The sequence below is a fragment of the Vulpes vulpes genome, chromosome 13, assembly GCF_048418805.1.
Source record: "Vulpes vulpes isolate BD-2025 chromosome 13, VulVul3, whole genome shotgun sequence".
Taxonomy (NCBI): Eukaryota; Metazoa; Chordata; class Mammalia; order Carnivora; family Canidae; genus Vulpes; species Vulpes vulpes.
Window position 1 is genome coordinate 36,567,511 of NC_132792.1, and position 21,351 is coordinate 36,588,861.

The following is a 21,351-nucleotide window of genomic DNA, read 5'->3' on the forward strand; positions in this document are numbered from 1 at the left end:
AACAGCTCTTCTTTCCCAACAAATGCTCAAAAAGCCCAGCCTCTCCCAGGAACTCTGGTCTTCAGTGCTGAACACCCTTGTTGCGTTTACCACTCCATATGTAATTGAAGTGCCTTAAGGAAGCATAAATAATCTTTTTCTATCCAGTCTTCAGGGCTGGGGTCCTGAGTGTGTCAGCGTTCCTCCTCATTCCTGAGTCGAGGTACGGAGACTAATGTTCAGCCACCAGACATAATGGTTCAGCAGGGCCCATCTCAATGCTTGCACAGTAGTGTGTTAATGAGTGTTAAAACTGACATCGCAAATACAGCGTTTTCAATTTTGAAAATTACAACTCTGTAACAAGTCATGCTGTTAAAACATACAAGAAATACCAGTTAAGCCTTCAAGTAGATAACACAGAGCCAGTACAGATTGCTGCTCTCCCAAAGTGCAGAACAAATCATTTCTTTGAAATGAGGCAAGAATTAGTAGGTAGTTCAATTATTTGAGTACTAAGAGAAGTAGAAATAACAAATCCAAATGTTAAATACCAGTTAGTACCTTAGGAACTACAAATCAGCTCGGCATTACAACACACCTCTCCTCAGGAACAAACCCAGGAAATGAGGGTGTTTGGCAGCAAACACAAATCTATAACCATTATCCATGCAATAGAGACACAGTGTCACTTCCAACTGGCAATTTTGAAATGCTCATCATATATGTTGTCAGAAGACCCTGGTCCATACATTTGTCTCAATGGCATTGAAAATAACAACATTCAAATGCTGAGAGTTGAAGTTGCTCTTAAGCCACAGCTGGAAATAAGTGATCTGAAGCTTCTATTGTGTCCCCCTAAAGGAGGCTTATGGGTCATTCTGACAGCCTGGTGGCCAATGATGTCACCTCATAATTGTATTCTTAACTCCAGAGACAAAGCATAAAATTCACCTGATCCTCCCTGTTTAGTTTCAGAGACCAGAAGAAACAGCTACTTAAGATGTTACACAGAGCCCAACTGAGAGCACTTGTGAACTCCATACCTTGGTGGTACTTTGAAGGAAAGGAAGGTTATTTCTCCCTACGCCACATTCAGGCACCACCCTTTGTGGGAATTAACTCCAGGGTTCAAGCCAGCTGGGTTGTTCTCTCTCCCTCTAATCTGAAACCACAGCTTGGAGAAGTCGATGCCATCAAGACATTCTCACTCTCAGAAGTGACTAAAGTTCCAGGATGGACACAGCAATATTTTATACAAGTGCATAAATATGTACAATAGATGTTAAAAAAAAAACAGTCTCTAAAGCACTTTGGGATTCCCCCAGTGAAAGGCACCAAATAAATGCAAGTCATTACTAAAACGGAAAGTCCAGTTTTTTAGCTTTCGCATCTGTCAAGAGTAACCACTAGCGGTCTCTTTTTTGGTGGTAAGACCTGCCTGTTGAAAAAATACTCATGAGAGTGACTGAGTTATTCTGCCTCCTTCCTTGTTTCAGCTTTTCACAGGCTTTATGGTCAGTGACCATGGACACCATGCTCAGTGCCCCGAGAACTATGATCCTTGACAAACTGAACAGTGCTCACAAATTTGTACCATCACCTGCCTTCCGTGCAGCTGGGGTAATTTTGTAAATTCTCTGCCATCTAGTGCTGGAAACATGAGCCAAATCTGGTGGTCCATGTACACCATGTGCAAACTCTAAAAAACAAACCTGCTCTTCTGACTGGGAAGCCAGTCGCCCCCAAGTCATCTCACCTTTTCTGATGCTTTTGACAAAGAGACGTGGATGGTAGACCACCAGGCATGAGGAGGTGGCCACCTCTATGCCCCCTGTGAGGCTCCAGTCTCATGGGAGGATTTGAATCGGAGACTCAAGGGTGTGAGGGACTAGTGCATTCATCCAACCAACTGCCCACTCTGTAGAAGCTACAGCAACTATAAGTAACAAATCCTTCTGACAGAATCCTGAGGTATGTATCTTCTTCAACCAGCTAAGATTAAAAATGGACGTCTTTAGAGAAGCCCCAAACCTTAGATAGAAAGCCTGCCTAACTCCTCACTTACACCCCTGGATTCAGTAGCCTTTCCAAAGACCAAACAGTAATGGAAGCCAACTGAAGAACCACCTGATTACCTAGAGAATTATGTTACAAAGCTGCCCTAGGTTCCCTTCACCATGTTGTGTGCTAGTTTGACTGAAGAAGAGGCAGGAGGGCATTGTGGAGAAGGAAAGCGTTCTCAACTTTCAACACAAGTTTAAAAATTGAAAGGTCTTTTAAGTAGCAGTAAGCTTTTCAAGAAGTTTGCAGTTATCTATGACATTTTATGAAGTAACGATATTTTATTTTACAACTCTTTCTTTGCTCCTGGCCTCTACCCACCTTCTCCCAACAAAAGGTCATTGAAATGAAAGTAAGCACTACAGTATTTCTGTCCTGGGTTAGCCACACAGACTTCATTCATGCATGTCTGTATTTTGAGTACACTCTTCCACACTGCCGGGTTTCCCTGTCATACCAGGAACTGCAGGGCAATTAGAGCATCATATCTAACATACTGTATCCTAGAAGCAAAATGATCTAGGTAAATTCTGCTCTGATATAAAGGGGCTCTCATTTTATGAGCTTCCAGAGGAGGCAACAAAGTTCCCAAGCTACGGCCCTCGCTAGCGATCTAATAGTGTTTGCCTCAGGGAGCTAAAACGACAGTATACCTCTTTTTAGTTGAGAAAGACAAGAAGACCTTATTTCTAAACATCTTAAAAAATAAATATTTCAAGAAACATGCTTATATCTAAGACACAGCAAATTTTCATCAAATGGCCTAGAGCAGGAACCTCAGCCAGAAATAAATGTCTCTATGGCCACTCTTGGAAAGATGAAGGCCTGACTTTGAAAGGTCTTCAGATATCCCACGATTTGGCCTATTTAGCTGAAGCCCTGTCCCTAATGCTTCTCTTCTTGGAAAACAAAACAAAACAAAACAAAACAAAACAAAACAAAAAGAAAGCTTCAATCATCACTACATGTCTAACTGAGTCACATTCTCTAAAGGCGACATTTACAAGATGAACATCAGTGTACATCATCCTAAAGGTGACCCGTGTGCCCATGCAAGCCACAGAGCTACAGATTATTTGTAAAAACAACACACGGACTTGCATCGGTCATGTGTGCTTAACTTCACATTCTTTGTTTTGGTAACAAAACTAAATGAAAGCGGTGGCTAAAGGACTGAGATTTTGTTTTCACCTGACTGAGCAAAAATCCCATCACATTCTTGCTGAACCCACAGATGTGTTTTCACTGGATGGACTTGTGGGAGCATTTTGTACAAAACTCACATCATGACAACCTCAGAGACAAGAGCACAAACAACTCACAGACAGTACTGGACCACGAGCACTAGAGTAGAGCACACAACAAACAGAAAAATTAGCATTCTGGGTGGTACTCCTCTGGCAGAAAGGTGAACATTTTATGCCCACGAAGCAAAGACCAGTGAGTGTCATTTCATTGAAGGGTGCAAGGGCATGGTGTCTGACACAACATCCTCTAAAAATGATTCTAAATACTTGTAAAAGCAACCTGGGGTGCATATCCCATGCATCTCTCCCCTTTAGGGTTGGGTGTACTTCTTACACCATAACCACAAGGTGCCTGAACTGTGCCAGAGGCACGAGAGGCAACTCAGCAGTGTGGGTTTGAAGATGACAAGTCCTCTCAGCTAATGTGGGGAATCATTTAAACTTAGTTCACTTGGTGAGCTCCTGCTCATATTTGTCAGGCTTGCCATGAGGGATTTAACTTTATGGGCATAGTAGTCCCTTAAATTGATGGAAGGGACCTCCTTCATTCCGTCTCCGAAGTCACAGCTGCGCATGGCACTCTCAAGCTGCTTTTGGCGCCGATAAAAGTGGGAGAACTTATTGAAGATCAAGGTGATGGGCAGCACCACCACCAGGATACCTGCCAGGATGCAGGCAGAGGCGGTCAGCTTCCCGGCTGTAGTTCCAGGGACCACATCCCCATATCCCACAGTGGTCATACTGACGGTGGCCCACCACCAGCAGGCGGGGATGGTGGTGAGGCCCTCATTCTCCTCCTTTTCAATGGTGTAGGCCACAACGGAGAAGATAGAAATCCCCACGGAGAGATAGAGCAACAGCAGCCCTACTTCTTTGTAGCTGTATTTCAGGGTGGCCCCCAGGGAGCGGAGGCCAGTGGAGTGTCTAGCCAGCTTCAAGATGCGAAAAATCCTCATCAGCCTCAGGACCTGGGCCACCCTGCCCAAGTTGGCCAAGGTCGGCGTACTCTCCACCACCAGATTCACTACCAGAGTGATGTAAAAGGGGACGATGGACATGAGGTCAATGAGGTTTAGGGCGTTCTTGAAGAACTTGAGGAAGTCAGGGGCCACAGCAAACCTGGCCACCAGCTCAAACGTGAACCAGGCAATGCCAAAATGCTCCACAATTTCGAACCTGGGGTCCTCTGCGGGGTTGCCCTGGCTGTCAGCTATCTGGAAGTCTGGCAGGCTGTTCAGGCACATGGTGATGATGGACCCCAGCACCACCAGGATGGACAGGACGCTGAAGATCCTGCTCAAGAGCGAGTAGCCGGGGTTGTCCAGCGCCAGCCACAGCCGCCTGCGGAGGCTGCCCAGCGGCTGCCCGTCAAACTTGGAGGCGTCGCTGTAGAAAGCCAGGATCTCGTCGAAGGAGGACGTGGTGCTGTCCTGGTCGCTCTGCTCGTCCCACTTCTCCTGCTCCGGCTCCACTTTGCGGCCGTGGTAGCTGTAGCTGCAGCAGGAGTCGATGAAGAACTCGTTGATGCCCCAGTACTCGATCTCCTGGCTGAAGGAGAAGACGCACAGCTCCGCCATGACGTGGAGCTTGCCGGTGCGGTAGAAGTGCAGCACGTAGGGGAGCAGCTCGGGGTTGCGGTCGAAGTAGAACTCACGCTGGGCCTCGTCGTAGTCGTCGCAGAGCTCCAGGGCGGCCTCGCGCGAGCGGCAGCGCAGCAGGCGGCCCAGGCGCGTCTCGGGGAAGCGCAGCAGCGTGTGCGAGCGCAGCCGCCGCCGGGAGCCTCCCACGTTGATGCGGACCTCGCCGTCCTCCACGCCAGCCTCGGCGCCCCGCGGGCTCCGGCGGGTCATGCTGGAGACTCCGCCGCGCGTGCCGCGGGGGCGCTACACCTGCGGGCGGAGGACACCGCGCCCCGTGAGCCGCGCCCTCGGGCACCCGGACCCTCCCCGGCGGGCGTCGGGCACCCGGACCCTCCCCGGCGGGCGTCGGGCACCCGGACCCTCCCCGGCGGGCATCGGGCACTGGGGCCTGCGGCCGCTGGGACGGGGACAGGCTCGGGGGTTTGGCCCCTTCCCGGAAGGGCTGCGGAGGAGCGGGGCCGCGCCCCCACCCTCGCCCCGGGGTCCTGTGGAGGGCGCGGGGGCGGAAAGCCGACCTGGCCCGCAGGCGCGCGGAGGAGCCGCCCCCGCCCGCCCGCCGCAGGCAGGCGGGACTGGACCCGGGATCCTGGGATGCGCTGGGGCAGGGCTGGGCCGAGGCGGGGGCGCGCGGCCCGTGTCCGTCAGCCCAGGCTGCGGGTGGGGGACCGGCCTGGCGTCCCCTTGTCCAGCCCTCGAGACCGCAGCCCCTCACTCCGCGCCCGCCCGGCGCCGCCCTGCCCGGGGGGCTGCCAGGGCTCACCCTGCGCGTTCTGGAAGCGCTTACCTGCGAGCACGGGGGCCCGCGGCCGAGGCCGGCGGGAAACTTCCCCGACCTGCGTGTTGGCATCGCCGCGGCCGGCTGTGCGTGTGCGCGCGGGAGCGCCCGGGTGTGCGCCGGGGTGTGCGCCGGAGTGTGCGCCCGCGGGCCGGCGGGCGGGGTCCGCCGAGCGTCTCCCGCGGTCTCCGGCCCGAGATGCCGCCGCCGCTCGCGGCCGCGGGAGGCTCCCAGGTGGCTGCGTGGCCCCGCAGCTCGCAGAGCCCTTCTCCCGGCCCGCGCGCCCCTCGGCCCCGAGCGAGAAGCAGCCCGCGCCGCAGGCGCCCGCAGGAGCCGGTGCTGAACGGACAGCTCCACGCGCCCCGGCCCCGGGCCCGCCGCCCCGGCCCCGGAGCCGCAGCCGCCGCCGCCCCGGCTTCTCGGCGCTCAACCCGAGCGTCCCTGCGCCCTCTCTGCGCTCCTGCGGCGAGGCAGGGCCGGCACCTTCCCTGTCTCGGTGACAGCTGTTCACTCCCAGGGCGCAGGCAGGGGACTGCCTACGGCGACCTTTCCCCTCTGGGCGCCGGTGAGAGCCCAGCCGGGGAAGGGGGGGGGTGGCTTGCTGAGCCTGCGGAAGGGCTCCAGGAACCCCAGGCTTCCCCTTTTAGGGGTCTGATGAAAAGTTTCCTGAAGCTGGGGGTGGGCGTTGGGGAAAGGCATCGGGAGGGAAGAAAGGAGCAGGGAAGCCCGAGGTCAGCTCATTTTAGCTTGCCCGGGCCGGGATCCACCTCCTGGGAAGCAAAGAGTCCTTTCGGGGAATTCTGTGTGGACGCCCTGTGTATAGTGTACAGGCCGGTGCGGTGTGCGGGCTTTAAAGGACGGTGGGGGCTGTGTGTGTGTAAGTCTGAGGACTGTAGGATTTTTCAATGTCTGCGTGTGCAGTGCTGATAAAAATGGAAACCGTGAAGGGTGAGGAGGTGTGTACAGTATGTCAGAACAGGAGATATAGGGCATGTCAGTGTAGTGCATCACAATGGGTGACTATGTGTGCTGTATAGTGTAGCATTCAGTGGGACTGACAGGGTCTGTGTAAAACACAATGAGAACTGTGTGCCTGTAGACACCATGGGAACCATCCATGGTGGTTGGTGGTTGGTGGGAACCATCCATCCAGGTATGGGCCAGTGTAGAGGAGCTCAGCATCTGTGTCCCCATTCCCCAGGAGACTTGTGGCCCAAATCTGAGCTCTTGGTCCCCAAAGATTGTTCCTTAAGTCACGGCCTGTTGGGCTTGAGCTTGAGTTGAGAAATGGACCTACAGCTCTGGGAACCCTCCCCCCTTGGTCGTTCAGCCCTTTTCATCGACCCCATTTGCAAAGACTGGTGCATGATGTGAGCTTGGCAGGGAGCTAGTGGGCTACAAGTCTCAGTCAGAAGTACTGGGGAAAACCTTTATGGTGTGGCTGTGGACCCACGGGGCAGCCAGCACAGAAACATCCTTTCTTTCTGGGGGCCTGGCACTGAGGACCCACTTATACAAGTGCTTTGTGAAGCGCCAATGCTTTGGGATTCCCTGGAGAGTGGGGGAAGACCTTTGATCTGGCCTTTTGTGGGGGTTCCTGAATCTAAGCCTGGCCTCACTTATAGGGGACTGTCCCTGTGCCAGCTACTTGCCTCTGGATATGTGTGTGTGTGGGGGGTGCAGATGTGTTGCCTGCTGAGAGGGCTCCACAGCCATATCCCTGCAGGATCTGCAAGTGCAGGGAACTCCAGGAAGGCAGGCAGATATGGGAGGGGAGAATAGGGTGATGAGGGCCACATGAGCTTCCTTTCTCTTGTGTTTGATGCCTTTAGAGGTGTGTGTGTGTGTGTGTGTGTGTGTGTGTGTGTGTGTATGACAGAGAGGGAGAGAGAGAGAGAATCTGGTATCTGTTGTCTTTGTCTCCATCTCTGTTTCTGTCCAGGTTGGCCTTTGGAGTCTGCACACCTCATCCCCTATTCAGGTCTGTTGGATCTATCATTTGAAGTCCGTGGCTCCCTCCACACTTGGCTGGTTTACAGTCTGGAGGCCTCTGGGTCTCCTTTATCCCCATGGGAAAGCTGCTGAGAGTGTGCCAGCCCTTGCTGAGTCTGTGTGTGTGTGTGTGTGTGTGTGTGTTTTAGAACATGCGTAATTGTTGCATTGCTGCCTCCTTGTTTCTTTTCCACCCCCTCCCACACCTTGGGGGCAGTAGCGACTGGGAGATTTCCCTGCTGCAGGTGTCCTTCACAGCAGCACCTGCTGGGCTGGCCTTCTGTGCCCGGTAGCTCCCTCTGACCTTCTTCTCCCATCCTCATTGCGTGCTGCTGGCTTCTGGCCACCCTAAAGCTCACAGGCCCCCTTCTGCTTCACCACCACATGTCTGTGCGGTTTCTGCAGCACAGCCACCATTCCCAACCACTCCCATTCCCTTGGCCTCACTACTGACTCCCCCTGGTTTAGCTCAGTGTAAACATCATCTTCTGCCCAATTAGGAGCCCCCCCTCCTGCCGCGGGGAGGAAATGCTTTGGTAACTCTGGGGTTCTCCTCCCTCCCCTGCTTTATTTACCTGCCTGCCTCCTTCTATTCCTGTCTGGTTTTGTTCTTGCTCATTCCTTCTTCTTTTATGGCCGTGAGAGATCTCGCTCCATGGGCCCATGAAGAGGGAGCCCCTCTGCCTTTTGCTTCTCTTTGTTTCTTCCACACCTGTGACCACTCTACCTGTGCTCTTCCCAGGCCCCCTGGGCTTTCACTCATTGTGGCTCTACACCCCGCCTGCCCCCCCCTCCCCCGCTTCCTCCTTTCCATTCCCCTTCACTTCCTCCCTCTCCGCCAAGCCACTCTCTTGTCCACTCCCATGGCCCACAGACCCCTGCCAGACTGCCCCGTCCCCCTCCCCCCCAGCTACCGGGGAGCTTAGATTTCACACCTGCCCCTTGTTAGCTTTGCCTGGGGTCAAGGGCAAGCCCCCATGCCCGCCCTACCTTGAAGGAAAAAATGAACTTAAAGGCTGCAAAGAGGAGCCCAAGTTTGGGGCATCTCAGTTATTTCTTGGAAAGGCTGAGGCAGGAGCTCTGTGTGTCTGACAGATGTCTTTGCAGAGGGTTAAGTATATGTGACAGGCAGAGCCACTTGTTTATTTCCCAGCCACTGTGCTGAAGAGAAATAGAACCGTCTCTCTCCTTCTGTACCAGGGAAGCTGGCTGTGTTTATGGTTTATTTAGAGGTCTGAGCCCTGATCTTAAAATATAGCCACCTGCTCCAGGCACATATCAAGGCCTGCCCCTGGGCTGGCCTGCAGGCCAGGGAGATCCTGGAGGGGTGGAGGGGTGGAGAGAGAGACACCCTGAGAAGGGGGACAAAGGGACCCCCAGACAGTGGCCCAGATCCTTGCACCTGGGTGACTATTATCTCTGCATCCCCTGTCAGCACTGATCTCAGTTGAGCCCACACATCTCAGTCGGCTTTTTTCTCTGACAGGCGAGGGGGCTGCTCTTGGCAGCTTGGCTGAGGAAGCTGGGCTGCCTGACCTACATTCCCCACTGCAGAGGAGCTGAGCGCTCATCCTCTCCCTGGGGTGCCTGCCATCCCACTGGAACAGACTAGTCACCCGTGTCCATCCTGCTCCCTACCAGCCACCCTTCCCATCACAGCCAGCGTCTCTTAAAGACACGAACCAGGTCATGTCTTTCCTTCCTGAAAACCTTCCAGGGGTTTTCTATCAAACTGAAAACAAAGCCACTTCCTTACCCTAATTACAAGACCCTTCATGGTGCACCCCTGCCCAGCTCATTGTATCCCATTGGTCTGGTATCGACCAATTATACTCTAGTCACATGCCCCTTTGCTCCATCCACAGGGCCTTTGTACCTACTATTTCTCTCTGCTTGTCATGGCAGCTTGACACAGCAGGTTTCTTGCCACTCATGTCTTGCATTAAATGTCACCTCCTTAGAGAGGCCCAACTGCCCAATTTAAACTGGGCTGGATCCTGCAGTCAGTTTCTATCGTTTCTTACACGGAACTTATATTAAATAGTTATTGAATATGTGATTGAATGATGAATGAATGAGGCTCCAACTCCTATGTTAATGTTGTGCTGTGCTAGCCTGAGTCTTGGCCCCATCTCCTCTTCCTCTGATGGACCAAGAAGGCAGTTGGCAAAGGAGAAGTTGCTGTGCCTGGGGCTATGGCTTGGGGACCCCAGACTCTGGGATGCTCTCCCAAGTACTTGGTTAGACTAATGGGTGTCATCCCTGGCTGCACATTAGAATCACTCAGGAGCTTTTAAAATAGCCCCTAGATGCCTTGGGTCTCACCCCAGACCAATTAAATCAGAATCCCTGGTGGAGGGCCAGGGAATCAATGTTTTCTTAAAGCCCCTTAAGCAATCACAATGTGGAGCCAAGGTTGAGAGCTTGAGCAGCATGTCGTTGGGGGCATGCACGCACAACTCTGTGCGTAAGTGCAGCTCAAAGGTCAGCACCAAAGGCAAGGGTCTGTGTCTTACTCAGCTTTGTAAACACCCACACCTACCCCAACTGTAAAGTTAGTGCCTACCCAGAGTGGGGCACCATAAATGCTGGTATATGTATGCCTTTCTGAATCACTTAAAGATAATCTGTGAGTAGGAAATAGTCAAGATTTCTTCTGCACCTTGGAAGGACCTCCATTCCTGAGCCTTTATTATGCTAACTGCGGTCATGAGGACTGGGATTGCAGGAGCCAGCAGGCCTGTCTGAGTGGATTTACAGTGGAAAACGCAGGAGAAGCCAGACACTAGCTAGAGGCAGAGGCCGACTGAATAGATGAGGGGAGCAGGAGGGGGGCCTGTCCTGAGCTGGGCAGTTGGCTTGAGCCTCAAGTGGAGCTTCAGTAAGAAGGGCATGGAGGAGAGGAGGACTGAGACTGATGTGGGAGATTAAGAGAAAAATTGAGGAACAAAGGGTTTTAAGTTTTGCTGCATTACGAATGCGATTCCTCATTAAGTATTTTCTCAAGAGGCAGTGGTAAGTATTTATATTGCTTTTGCATTGTTTCTGATTGCAGGACTGAATATATTATATGTGAGTCTTTGCCTAAGCCCTTTGGCTTTATATCCCCAGAAGCCACCCTCCTCTCTTCCTGCAGCTCCCTAACCCTTGCCCCCTGGAAGTCAACAAGGGAGGGAAGTTTCTGAAGGTCTTCTCTCTGAGTCCCTTAGTAAAAAGAGATGCCCAGATGTCCCATGGCTGCAGGTACAGTTGTTGGGGCCTGGATGTCTTGCCTCTTGCATCTCTGCTCTGAGTGCCTTCTCCTTGGGAGCCCTCCTGGGTTCCCCATCATGGGGGCCCTTACCTGATTTCCCAGAGTATCCTGGGAAGAGGCTGGAATAATTAAGATAAACTTGACTTAAATTTAGACTTAAGGTCCCCACAAGGAAAATCACTTTGAAGACAACATGGCACCCAGATAGGGGCCCTTCCAGTCTCATCTTCTCCTGCCCCTTGGGCTCTGGTGGGCTCTCCTCTACCCTAGGCCCTCCTGAAAGCCCACAGTGTGGAATTTGAGCCCCAGAGACCCAGGAGCTCCTCTTCTTCTGCTTCAAATATGTCATTTCTGTCGTCCCTCCTTTCCTGACCCTTCCCTGGGTGAACGGAAGCCCCCACTTCTTGCCCTGGTCCTAATCTCTGGGCTTATGGAGACACAGGATCAGGACAATTCACCTTGAGGCCCTCACTTGTGTTCGAGGAGTGGCTGGTGTCTCAGCCCAGCAGGTGGCTGATGAAGATGAAGGTGGTGGAGAAAATGAGGCAGAGTGTGCTGACAGTGAGGGCAGTAGCAGAAGGAAATCCAATGGCTGAGTCCGTGGCCATGAGAGACCCTAACTCACAAGATTATTGTGAGAATAAAAGAAGCATTAAAGAGCTGTAGCAAGGCCTGGCACATAGCAAGTGCTTCAAATGTTAACCATGACTAGTACCAATGACTGAGTGCTTATGATGTGATCCACTCTGGGCTAGGCTCTCTGCTTGTCTTCTGCCCTCACTTGGGTACTCTTATTAACCTCATTTTACTAGTGCCCAGTCAGTGGGGTATTTCAACTCAAACATGGCTCTTTGGTTCCCAAATCTCACCTTTTAACCATCTCAAGAAGGTGCAGAATTAATTAGGGTAGCCTAATAGCTATAAGGAATAATTCCCAAGTCCTTAATATGATAAAAGGATCATTTCTCACTCCTACTATGTAGTCCAATTGGGTATTTGGGAGCAGCCTTCCACATTATGATTCCAGAACCCAGGCTCCTTCTACCTAGAGCTTTGCCAGCTTCCAGGGCTTTGGAACCCTTCATTGGGATCCCTTGCATCAAGATGGCAAATGAAGAAAGAGAATGTGGAGGATGGCATGAGGTGTTTTCAGGGCCAGGTCTGGAAGGGGCAGACTTCATTTCTGCCCACATTCCTTTGCTAGAACTTAATCACATGGCCCTATGAAACTAGAGAAGCAGAGATGGTTGCATGAAGAAGAGAAATTGGGGACACCAACATTCTCTGTTGCCAATGAGTGTTTAGAAGCTGGTAGACATCCTGTGTCTCCCTAGGAGTCCTGAGCTGGCACTGAGAAATAGTTTTTGCCTCAGAAAAGACTTTTTTCCCTTTCTTCTGGAATTTTTCCACACCCTACATTTGAAGAAGGATGTGGGTCTTGGTTCTTGGTTAGAAGCAGCAGACAACTAAGCAGAAGTGTGTAATAAAGGATACTAGGGAGGTCACAAACTCTGCAGGCAAGAAACCGGATGTGGAAGCTGCAGGGGCTAAAAGCCCCACTCCCTTTCTCTTCCTTTGATCTCACTCCTTCCCTAGGCTGGGAACTTGGGAGAAATTTCTCAGAGAAAGATTTCCTTTCTGCCCTGGCCTGCTTGCCCTTTATCATGCCCAACTACCTACCCTGGGACACATTCCCTGCTCCCCAAACTTCCTTCATCTCAGAGGTGCCCACAGCTGCTGCTACCAGGCTTTCCTTCTGTGAAAGTGACACCCACCCAACTACCCATCTATCGATTGATCCATCCATCCACCCACTTACCCATCCCACACCCTGGATGCCTCTGTGGGCTCCTGTTACTATGGTTACTCCAGGGCCTGAGTTTGCTTTGGTTTACTGAAAGAATCTCCATTCTAGACTGTTCCCAAAACAGCGTTACTGCTGGACTCAAATCCTGGATGGCTTGTGGGGTCCCACACTTCTTACAGGTCTCCCTACCTGCAGATCACACACTGTTCTCACATTGGTCCATCAAAGTGATCAGCTTCCTGGATTTAAAATAAAAACTTTCTAGCATTTGAACAGAGAGGTGTTCTAGAAGTACAATATCTAGGAGGCTGTCACAGGAAGCCAAGTGGAATAAAAAATAATAATTTTTAATAATAATAAAAGCTAACATTTACTGAGCACTGGCTATAAGCCAGGCATTGTCCTAAGGATTTCATGCCCATGAACTAGGTTAATCCTTAAGACAACCCACTGGGGGTACATTTTATGATTATCTGAGAGGGAACAGACACAGAAATATTGAGTAACATGTTCAAGGTTACAGAGCTAAGCAGCAACAGAGCTGGGATTTACAGAAAAACAGTCTGACTGTAGAGATTTGTTCTTACACACTGTATTCAAGACCTCTCGACAGCCATTCCTTCCCACTCAGGGATTCTGGAAGCTTCCCTAATTCATTTTTTTTTCAAGATAGGAAGTAGGTTTCTGAACACCTCCCCGGCATTCAGCTCTGCACTGGAGGTGACAAATGGCTGTATGGGCAACCCCCCCTTTCCACTCTAGACCCACTTGACAGCAGCTCTCAGTTGCTCAGAAACCTGGGTGGGCCACAGCTGTTCTCAGAGGGAGTTCTCTGACCCTTATCACCTTGAACTGGTCTGTCTGTGGGCTCTAGGGGTTTTCTCAGGTCATAGCCAAGCTGCAGCTTGTCCTCAGAGGCCTTCAGGAGGATGGGAAGAAGCAATCCCATCAGAGAAACCGAGCTGAGGGAAGACACAAGATGTTCCCCACGAGTGACAAAAAACCAATTCACACTCTGTCCTGCAGCCAAAAAATTAAGCTAATTTTTCACTTCTCTGCTTACGTGCAACTCAACTAAACATAGGCATCTAAGAATGCAAACAATGACTAGATTTTTCTTAATTTAGGACAGTTTTAATTAAATCTTGCTAAGATGACAGAGGGTCTGGATATTTTTTATCATGGTAGGAAGCAATGTGATTGGGAATAGGTGGGGAACGCAATGCTAGAAATGCCTCCTCCTTTGCCCATTTCCTATCTGGGACTGACCTCCCAGGCCTGCCCCATTAAGCACATCTGAGGAAAGATGCAGTCTTCTTGGGATTCTAATTTTCTTTGCTCTTGTTTTTATTAACGGAAGCTAGTTTCCTTACACTGCACTCTTTCTAACTAACTGGAGTTGAAGAATCCAAGTGACTTAGCAAGAAAAAAAAAGGTTTAAATTACAGAATTATTTCTGAGAAAAAATTTGGACTTTTTCAAAATTCATAGTATAAATATTAAGAAACCAAAAATCAAAAGTTTCAAAGGTACAGTCTTCTGGTACATAGTGCTCACCCACACCCACACTGGGCATAAGGAAGGATGACATTTCCCCAACCTCTCCAAGTATGAGGGAATCATGTGACTTGTTCTGGCCAATGAGCTGTGTTTGGAGGTAATATGTTATATGTGGGCCGGAGCATTTGATGGCCAGTGTGAGAGGCTGCAGCGATTTCTTCCCTTGCTAGGAGAGTACATATTGCAATGATGGTCCCACAGGATCAAAACAGCCTGGATCCTTGAGCAACCTAGTGGAGCACAGCTGCCCTGGATGCTCCTGAATCTGAAGCAGACTTTGTGTGCTTAAGAGATACATTTTAGTTGGACTATATCACTGAGCTTTAAGGAGAGCTGGTTGTCTCCCACAGTGAAGTCTCTTCTATCCTGATTAATACAACAAATAGTGCTTTTCTAATAATCATTGTACAATAGCACCACATTATTTCAATTTATGTTAGATTATTTTGGAACTTCAAAATCATCAGTCTTGTTTAGTCCAGAACAGGCTGAAGTTTACTTTTGTTGGATTGGAATAAGATTGCTGGTGAACATATTTAGCTTATTGAAGCAAAAGTTTCGTGTCAAAAGGAAGCTTCTAAGTTTACTGAAATTCCAGGGTAAGGTTGAAAGCAACTCCTCAAAATAAAAGTAGTCAGAATGAGTAGACTCATTTCTCAGAGAATTATGGGTGTGGGCAGGTCCATAATGAAAACATTGACTTACCAAAGAAGACAGTAAATGAGTGCTTAGGAAATAGGTGAGAAGATGTCTGAAGAATTTTAAGGGATGCCTGGGTGGTTCAGGGGTTGGGCACCTGCCTTCGGCTCACATTGTGATCCCGGTGTCCGGGATCGAGTCCTGAATTGGGCTCCCTGCAGAGAGCCTGTTTCTCCCTCTGCCTATGTCTCTGCCTCTGTGTGTGTGTGTGTCTCATGAATAAATGAATAAATTTTTTTTAAAAAAAGGAAGAATTTAAGAAGATTTTTCAGTGTCATATGCTGCCCCACCAAGAAAACCCCTGTTAAAATATATAAGTTAAGGTAATGCCAACCAGTATAATAAATGTATGTATTATGTCTCAAATATAGTAGAAGTTTACTTCTTATCCACATAAATGTCAAAATATTCATTCTATTGGTGGGCAGTTCTCCTCCAAGTGTTGATTCGGGGAATTGGCCTCCTTCCCATAGTCAACACAACCTTCCTATGTTGTAGGGCTACCTTCATTCAGCCAGGTGAAGGTAAAGCAGTGGGGGGGGGGGGTGAAGATGGATCTGAGATGTTCCTAAAGCTTGGACCTAGGGGCGGCATTTCATTGGCAGAACACAGTCACGTGCACTCCCAATTACAAGGGAGGCTGGGGAATGTTAACTAGCTGTGCCACCAGGTGGCAGAGGAATCGGGCCTGTGAGGACCTGACCAGTTTATGTCACAAAAGGACTTCCTTCTTTCAAAGTCAGATTTGAGTATGCTTTTAGATTGTAACTCCATGTAGAAAGAGCCATAAGTGGACCAAACTCTGTGCAGGTTACATTTGGAAAGCCTGAGTGGCCCATAAGGCATGGTTTTCTGCTTTTTATAGTAAAATGATAATCATAGACCTGAGTCACAGATATACCTTCTGGGATCACCAAATTGTTGGAATTATAGTACAAGCAAGTGTAAATGAATCAGTTACAAATACTGATAGCACAGGAAAGTCTGAGACACATGGTGGAACGCACTCTGACATTAAAATCACAATTTTAGAGAAGAGGTTGCGCCCCACAGAGAATTAAATAAATGCAAGGCCCTGTGAGTTGGTTAAATGGAGGATGCCTTCAAGAACTCTCTTTTGAGATTGCAAACTGGATGTTAGCATTTAATCTAATCCTCGTAGACACCCAACCTTTGTAAGACATAAGAGACTCTTACGCAAGGAGTGAGGAAGTTAATGGTAAACACAGTTGGACTAGTTCAGAGTTGCCCTGCTCCAGATGGGGCCAGCTCCCCTGCAGCTCGGCTGCTACTGTGAGGCTTGCAATCAAGTTGGCTTTGAATTGTTTATACAAGCTGACTGGTACTAGAAACATAAGAAGTTCTATGCAAGGAACCAGAGAAAAGGACTTTGAGACGTGTTAGTGGTTCTTGGATTCAAGGATGGCAAGCCCTGAAGGCAAAGCCCTTGTTAGATGAAGTACCACAGAGATTGTGTGCAGCTCTCAAGCCACCAGGCATCTGACTTAGTGGCCAGCCACTTCACTGCCCTCACGCAAGTAAAGGGTAGAGTGGAGAGAAGCCAGGATTGATATACTGGGTTCATAATTAGGACTCTACCACCAGCACAAATGTTTTCCAATGCTGCAGTAGGAGGAACTGCTATAGCAAGTCATCCCCGAGGGAGCCATAGAAGCTGGCTTGGATAATGAGAGGCACTTGGATCAATCCTTGTGGGAGAAAGATCAGCAACTTTTAGCAAAAAGTGGCTGAGCAATTCGAGATCTGATCTTAAACTTGGTGAGACTTCCTGAATTCCTTCTGTTAATATGCCTAATTGAACCTGAAGGAACAAAGAAAGGCAATATGGCATTTTCTGGAAGCCAGAGGGGATAATGGAATTCAAACCAGGGCAGTCAGAATAATTTGGGAGACCAGTGTGCCTCAACTTGAGAGGCAAGATGGATGGGAGAGCAGCTTCCCTAGTCCTATTCAAGAAATACCCAGATTCTAGCCCAGGACTTAGGTTGAAGACAGTACCCCTGAATTTGCTCCCAGAAGGGTAATGTTGGTCACATAGAAGCCATTTCTCAGGCTTTACCATGAGTGAGACAGTGTCACCCTGAGGCTATCATGATCATTGGATTAAGTGACATGTGTGTTTTATTTGTGGCAAGAAACATCTCAACTTGTAACTGAGGATGTATGGTCTGTGGGGATTGCCAAGGGGCAGAGACTCTGGTGGATGAGGCTGGGTGGGCGGTCTCAGATGTGAATGATGCAATAAGTAGTGGTGGAAGCATATTGCAAAAGTAGCATGCCCAACATCTTAAATCCCATGTCTCCAAACTGTCAGGAAATAGAAGGGAGAATCTAAGGTGAGCAAGAGGGTAAGTTGAAAGTGGAGAGAGGATTCATTGGTCACAAGGTCATATGACATTTTGACTGTGTACTTCTGAAAGGGAGTTATGCAGTTGATTTGTTGGCTCTGGAAACATTTAAAGATTTTATTGCACTGCTTTCAGACAGAGTAGAGCATTGGTTGGTTGCTTCTCATAAGTATTGCTGCTAGAATCATGCAAAATCCTTGTGTCACCTCATTTAGAAAATCTGTCTGAGTCTACATTATTCCTTTCAAAGATTTAGGAGTTGAATGCTTATTTCTTTTGACTGTAAATGACCAGAAAGGGCCATGAGGGCACTCAAATTTGTGTGGGTTACGCTTAAAAGGATGCATAAAAATGGATGAAGCTGATTGAAAATAAGCCTCATCTAAGTATTAAAACCAATTGGCCAAACTTTCAGAGAAGGTGGTGATGGATACTTTGTTAGTATGTGATTCATTGTAATAACGAAATCCCATCGTAAAGACTATACTGCTGAAAATTATGTTCTCCATTGTAGGAGAAGCATGTCAAATCTGTTCCCCATCTTTTTTCTTCCTCCTACTGCCTGTACCATTTGCAAATGGCTTTGTCTTAGTGAACACATGAATATGTGTGTGTCCATGGAGAAGGAACTGAAAGTAAGGTAAGACGTGAGATTATGGTAGAAAAGAACACAGTAGGATTCATATCATGGACACATTTAATATTACTGTTTATACATTGTCAGCAAAGAGAGAAGTTAATATAAATGGTACAGGTGTTTTTTTTATCAATCATATCATTGAATGAGCAACAATTTGATTGCTTATTTATTTATTTGTCTATGCATCCACTCATTCACACCTGTACATCTAATTCTAGAAAAAGAAAGAAAGAAAGAAGAAAGAAAGAAAGAAAGAAAGAAAGAAAGAAAGAAAGAAAGAAAGAAAGAGAAAAGCATTTGAGATAGCCTAAATGTGTCGTATCTCTGATCTCTCCTTCATTTATTTGACAAATACTTATTAAGTAAGGCTTCTGAACAATATAGACGAGTAAAGGGGTAAAGAACAATAAGGCCACATAGTAAATGAGGTCCACATGTTAGAGATGCCTGGAGGATCCCCGATCCAAAAGGTAATCCTTATCTCTCTACTCATTATTTGTAGAGCAATGTGGAGATGAGAGAACAGGGCTCACATGTCTCCACATGTGTTTTCACGAGAAGGAGGCAGATCCTCAGCATTTCAGCCATTCCTTGGCCTGTGCACACTCCTAGCTATGACTTGTACAGAGCTTGAGTCAGAGACAGCCTTCTAAGACCCTCCAAAGCCCTCTTAGCCAGCCGGTTTTTAATGTAATAACCACCAAGATATTCCATTATTCTCCAGATCAGTGGTTTTTAATTTTTCCCCTTTTCTAACAGCCCAGATTAGAAATAATGTGGAAATACTTAGGAAACTCAAGTGCAGAGAAAATGGGACTGATTCAAAGGCCTTCTGTCCCAACAAAATCTGATTGCTGGGCCTCTGACTTGGGTCAGTTCTTTCCTTCTGGATGTGTGGCCCTCTTTGGCTTAGGAAGGGACTGATGAAGGGGTTTGAGAGACACAGACTTACCCTCCATAACCAAGCCTGGCCTAGAAGGCATTTGGCAGAGAAGGTGTGGGGCATTGTTCTGAGCTTGAAGACAGCTGCAGATGAGTCAGAAGGGACTTCAGGCCGCCAGTACAAGGCCCCAAAGCCATGCTGACCATATTTTTTTAAGCCTTAAAATTGAAACACATGGTTTGACACATGAGTTACAATAGGACAGAAAATCTGGAATTAGAAAATTCACATCATAGGATGGTATGGTGGAGTCCGAAGCAAGATGGGGAGGTTTGCCGTTGGTTGACCTGATGGTCCATATGTCAGACTTTGAGCACCCATTTACATGAAGTGACATGCACAGGGCCCTTGTTGGCTGGAGAGCATGGCAGGAAGGGTGGCTGTTGCCCTGGGAAGGAACGGAGAGAGATTGAAGGATGCAGGGAATGGCAGAGTGTCATGGGCCACTCCCCATGCAGACAGGGGGTTTGGAAAGATAGCCAAAGGGGTTGTTTTCATGAGGAGATTGAGGACAGTCTGGACACAAGCCAAACTGCTCTGGGGCTCACCCACAAAACATGAGAGATGCTGTTTTTCTCACTTGTGTGGGGCCCAGCACTGCTCTTACATCTCGTGGGATGGTGACTCTAGATGTTCCAAGAGATGATGCCTCCCTCTCACCCAAAATAATATTCTCCCAGGGTACCATTAGCAGTGGATTTCCAGAAAGCTTCAGCTAAGTGAATGAGAACATGGGGCTTAATAGACAATTTAGGGATGAGAGGTCCTGAGTGAGAAAATAAGGCAGGTAGAGGAATACTAGGTCACTGATGTTTATGAAGCTTAAAGAAGGCCAGCCACGTTATAGAAAAAAAGTAGACCGCATAACAGGGGACATTATCTTCCAAACTCAAAATTGGGTCATATAGTAGGAGACATATTTGGATAATAGTGTAAAGGATCTGAATTTTAGGACTGGTCTGGAAAAATTGCCAAAGCAGTATAAGATTGACTTGATTGAAAGTTTCATTTGATTGCATCCCTAAACTCTGGTTACATGCACTTATTTATACAGACTATTGTCTCAGCAGAAAGGGAACCCACGGTCGACTTTATAAAACCAGAATAAGCATTGCCAGCTAGCCCCTGGCTTTCGATTTTGTGTGCGTGTGATCTAACATTTGAAAGAGACTGTGTCAGTGAGACCTATTTAGAATACAAATGATTGCTTAAACCCTCTTAAAGGCTTTAAGAATATATTTTAATCATTGAATCTTCCCCTAAGCTTAGCAGAGTTATTCATGAATAAATTGTTGTGCCTTTGAGTCAACAGGAATTGGTCAGGCTTACTGAATTAATCGACCTTTCTCCTCTTCTGGTCCTTTTCTTGGCTATGGCAATATGCATTCCCACCAGCTTTGTGAAATGCAGATGGAGTATAATTTTCCCTAAATTGATCTGTTCTACACCATTGAATTTCAGCTATTTGCATTTTTACGCCAGAATCAAATTTAGCTTATTATTATTGTTGTGGAAAATAATTATAATCCTTTGATTGTCACGGCACTTGACAATTTAAAAAAATATTCACAAATACTATTTCATTCCATCCTCACTATAACACAGAGGACTAAGCAAAGTAAGAATTATCAAATGTACCTCCAACTCCAAACTGCTCCTTTTTTCCAGATGGTAAATTGAAGTCCTTAAAAGTTAGGTGACTTGCCCACAGCCACAAAGATATAAACTGTGGAAGCAAGACTAGAACCCAGGGTGAGTGGCTTGGTCAGTCCTGAGTCCTGGGCTCACTGAGCCCTGTCCTCAAATTCCATCAGGCGGGTTTGATCATTGTTGCCTTGCGGGCTCCCTGTGGGTGATAAACGCGTAGGTGCCAGCACAGCACCTGACATATGGTGAGGGCGTTGTTGTCTCCTTTTTCCTTCAGTCTCCAGAGGATTACAGGTGCCATTTAGAGGTCCTGCACCCACCAGAACTGAGAAGTGAGGGCATAAAGTTTTCCCCTCAACCAGTCTGGAGGCTAAAGGGCCACCAGTCATACCACACACGCATGCATACACACATATACACGTGCACAAATGTGGCCTCCTCTTGCGTGCTGGTCTCCAGAGCTGGAACTGACCTTTGCCATCATTGGTCCAAACCCCTTCTTTTTCAGACTTGGGAGTTCCAAACCGAATTCTGGATTCAAGCTACCCAAGGAAGGTGTTTTCTTTCATGTGGCAGGACAACTATATATACCATGTCTTATTTACCTCTTCAGGAGTCAGAAGTCCTCCCACCTGGTTCAGGGAGGAATCACATTCAAGTGCAAGTAACAGAAGACTCAGTTGGAGCCATTTTCACAAATAACCTGCAGACAGCTGTCTGGAGGCCCCAGTTCACT

At 48.3% G+C, this 21,351-nt stretch overlaps 2 protein-coding genes across 2 annotated transcripts in view; one reads left to right on the forward strand and one right to left on the reverse strand.

Annotated features, from left to right (window-relative positions):
- Positions 1-254: 254 nt before the first annotated feature.
- KCNS2 (potassium voltage-gated channel modifier subfamily S member 2) lies at positions 255-5,865 on the reverse strand. Its single transcript, XM_025994757.2, has 2 exons — positions 5,715-5,865; positions 255-5,179 (listed from the first exon to the last, which is right to left on the reverse strand). Exon 2 carries the CDS (start codon positions 5,138-5,140, stop codon positions 3,710-3,712), a length of 1,431 nt encoding a protein of 476 aa, XP_025850542.1. The 5' UTR covers positions 5,141-5,179; positions 5,715-5,865; the 3' UTR covers positions 255-3,709.
- Positions 5,139-21,351, forward strand: part of LOC112916946 (uncharacterized) — a 42,017-nt gene continuing 25,804 nt past the window's right edge. The window contains exon 1 of the mRNA XM_072733693.1: positions 5,139-6,270. Coding sequence (XP_072589794.1) covers positions 5,139-6,270 — 1,132 coding nt within the window. The remainder of the gene's footprint in view (positions 6,271-21,351) is intronic.

What these genes read in the sequence shown, in the direction of transcription:
- KCNS2 (XM_025994757.2), bottom strand. Translation starts at nt 5,140, where the DNA reads ATGACCCGCCGGAGCCCGCGGGGCGCCGAGGCTGGCGTGGAGGACGGC.